General features: G+C 39.5%; 1 protein-coding gene across 1 annotated transcript; it reads left to right on the plus strand.

The window, feature by feature from the left end:
- The first annotated feature begins 501 nt into the window (after nucleotides 1-501).
- Nucleotides 502-2,458, plus strand: LOC120023613 (zinc finger protein 239-like). The gene is made up of 2 exons (XM_038967660.1): nucleotides 502-565; nucleotides 1,548-2,458. Exons 1-2 carry the CDS (start codon nucleotides 502-504, stop codon nucleotides 2,324-2,326), a joined length of 843 nt encoding a protein of 280 aa, XP_038823588.1. The 3' UTR covers nucleotides 2,327-2,458.
- Nucleotides 2,459-2,745: the final 287 nt, after the last annotated feature.

Genomic DNA, 2,745 nt, shown 5'->3' on the forward strand with positions numbered 1-2,745 from the left:
GTATAAAATAATATAATTTCCCAAATTTCTCTCAGTATTTTAATGATTTATTGTAGACAGTCATTATTGTTCATCTCTGTCAGCGGTGTACACACTTTAACAGCGGCACAAACTCTGCAGTTTGCCCACGAGAGCAAAATTCATATTTTTTAAAACATGATTTAATTCATTTGTTTTTAAAATCTCAATGGTGTTAATAGTTTTTTAGTTATCAGGTAAGACGGTCTGTCCTACTTCTGAGGTTGAGAGACGAAAGCTTCTGTAAGCATAGTTTCTAGCCAACCACACTGGTTGTCCATTCTAAACAGAAATTGTTTCTATGCTGGCAGTCTAATTTTCTTTTCCCTTGCTAGCTCGCCAACTAAAGCTAACACAGTCGCATCAAGTTCACCTTTGTTTATTTGTTATATACACATGATGAACGACGGGGTAAACAGTGCCATTAATTTTTTATTTAACCTTTAACTAGGCAAGTCAGTTAAGAACAAATTCTTATTTACAATGACGGCCTACACCGGCAATAAGATGCTTCGTTACAAGTTTATCTCTGGACAGTGCAACAACAGTACACAATTAAATGAGAGAGAAACAGGATTCTGCAAGAATAAATATAATAGAAGATAGTCAACTAATTACAACTGATATTCCCAACCTGTGCTGGGGAATTGTGCAGTAGACCGTGTTAGTTGTGGGACATTGATCAGTATAATGAAGGAAAATACCATTCACTTATGCATGTTGATCGATGTACGGACCAATTATGTTCATGTCTTATCATAATCTTTAGCAAATCAATACATTTTTAATTAGTTCAATACATTTAGTTGATTTCCTACTATGATCAATACATTTTCTAATATTGCTGAATTCTGTTTTAATGTCTGGAATCTGTGATTCCGTTCTGCACATCGGATATTTTATTGGGTCTTACAAATGGCAAGGTTTATACAATTCCCCTCTGTTACAAACCAAATGTTAGGCAAGAAGCATGGGGTAAAAATGGAGATTAGTTTATTAATTGCCAGGCTGGGCTATGGGACAGTGGATGCATAGGGATAATTCAAATGGAACTATTAAAGCGATGCATCAGGATTTTATCAACGAGGCCCTGTATCTACTTCCCTAGAGGCAGATGAACTTGTGAATACCATTTTTATGTCTCTGTGTCAAGTATGAAGGAAGTTACAGTTAGTTTCTGCTAGCATGCTAGCAGATACTATAGACTTCCAGTGATTATGCTAATGCTAGTTAGCAATTGCGCTACGGCTAGTTAGAAACTTACGTCAAACTGCACGCATAGACATACAAATGGTATCCATGAGTTCATCTGAGTCTGGGGAAGTAGATATTGTGAAAATTCTGAAATATCCCTTTAACAGGCATTACCTGTGGATTATTGTGGATGACTAACAGCTGTCAACCAATCAGCATCCAGGATCCAAATGTACCGTTTGGGATCTAGTCTGGATTAAACCTCATAGGAAGACGGTTTAATCATGTGGAGGTTTCATTTCTGTTGAACTAAATACTCTGTTTGTTTTTGGCAGGAGAGAGGCCAGACAGCGGGAAGAGTCCCTCAGGGGAACCAGACCCAGAGACACCCAAACCAGTGAGACCACACCACTGCTCCCACTGTGGAAAGAGTTTTACCTGGTTATCAAAGCTGAAAGAGCATGAGAGAACACACACTGGAGAAAAGCCTTACCAATGTGCCATTTGTGGAAAAACTTTTACCCAGTTAGGGGGCTTTCAATATCATGAGCGGACACACAGAGAAAAAAATACCTACCACTGCTCTCAGAATGGAAAGACATTTACCCAGTTAGGGAACCTGAAAAAGAATGAGAGAATACTCACACAGGGAGAGAAGACAAACCACTGCTCCCAGTGCGGAAAGAGTTTTAAATGGTTATCAAAGCTGAAAGAGCACGAGAGGACCCACACAGGAGAAAAGCCTTTTCAATGCTCCCATTGTGACAAGAAATTTAACCAGTCATCGCATCTGAAAGAGCATGAGAGAACACACACAGGAGAGAAGCCTTTCCGATGTTCCCAGTGTGGAAAGGGTTTTACCTGGTTATGGAACCTGAAAACACACGAGAGGACACACACAGGAGAAAAGCCGTACCAATGCTCCCTGTGTGGAAAGACTTTTACCCAGTTAGGGGGCTTTAAATATCACGAGAGAACACACACAGAAAAAAAGACCTATCACTGCTCTCATTGTGAAAAGACATTTACCCGGTTAGGGAACCTAAAAAAGCATGAGACAATACACACACAGGAGGAGAAGGCTCCCAGTGCGGACATACTTTTAGTCAGTTAGGGAACCTGAAAAAGAAATAACACATACAGGATAGAAGCCAGGGGCGAATTCGCCATCCGAGACATGAAAGAGACATGAAAATAGCTGTGCAGCAACGCTCCCCATCCAACCTGACAGAGCTTGAGAGGATCTGCAGAGAAAAATGGGAGCAACTTCCCAAATACAGGTGTGCCAAGCTTGTATCATCATACCCAAGAAGACTCAAGGTTGTAATCGCTGCCAAAGGTGCTTCAACAAAGTACTGAGTAAAGTGTCTGAATACTTATGTAAATGTAATATTTCAGTTTTTTTTTATTTTAATAAATGAGTAAACATTTCTAAAAACCTGTTTCTGCTTTGTCTTTATGGGGTATTGTGATGTCATTATGGGGTATTGTGATGTCATTATGGGGTATTGTGTATAGATTGATGAGGGGATA

The sequence above is a fragment of the Salvelinus namaycush genome, chromosome 2, assembly GCF_016432855.1.
Source record: "Salvelinus namaycush isolate Seneca chromosome 2, SaNama_1.0, whole genome shotgun sequence".
NCBI classification, from domain to species: Eukaryota; Metazoa; Chordata; class Actinopteri; order Salmoniformes; family Salmonidae; genus Salvelinus; species Salvelinus namaycush.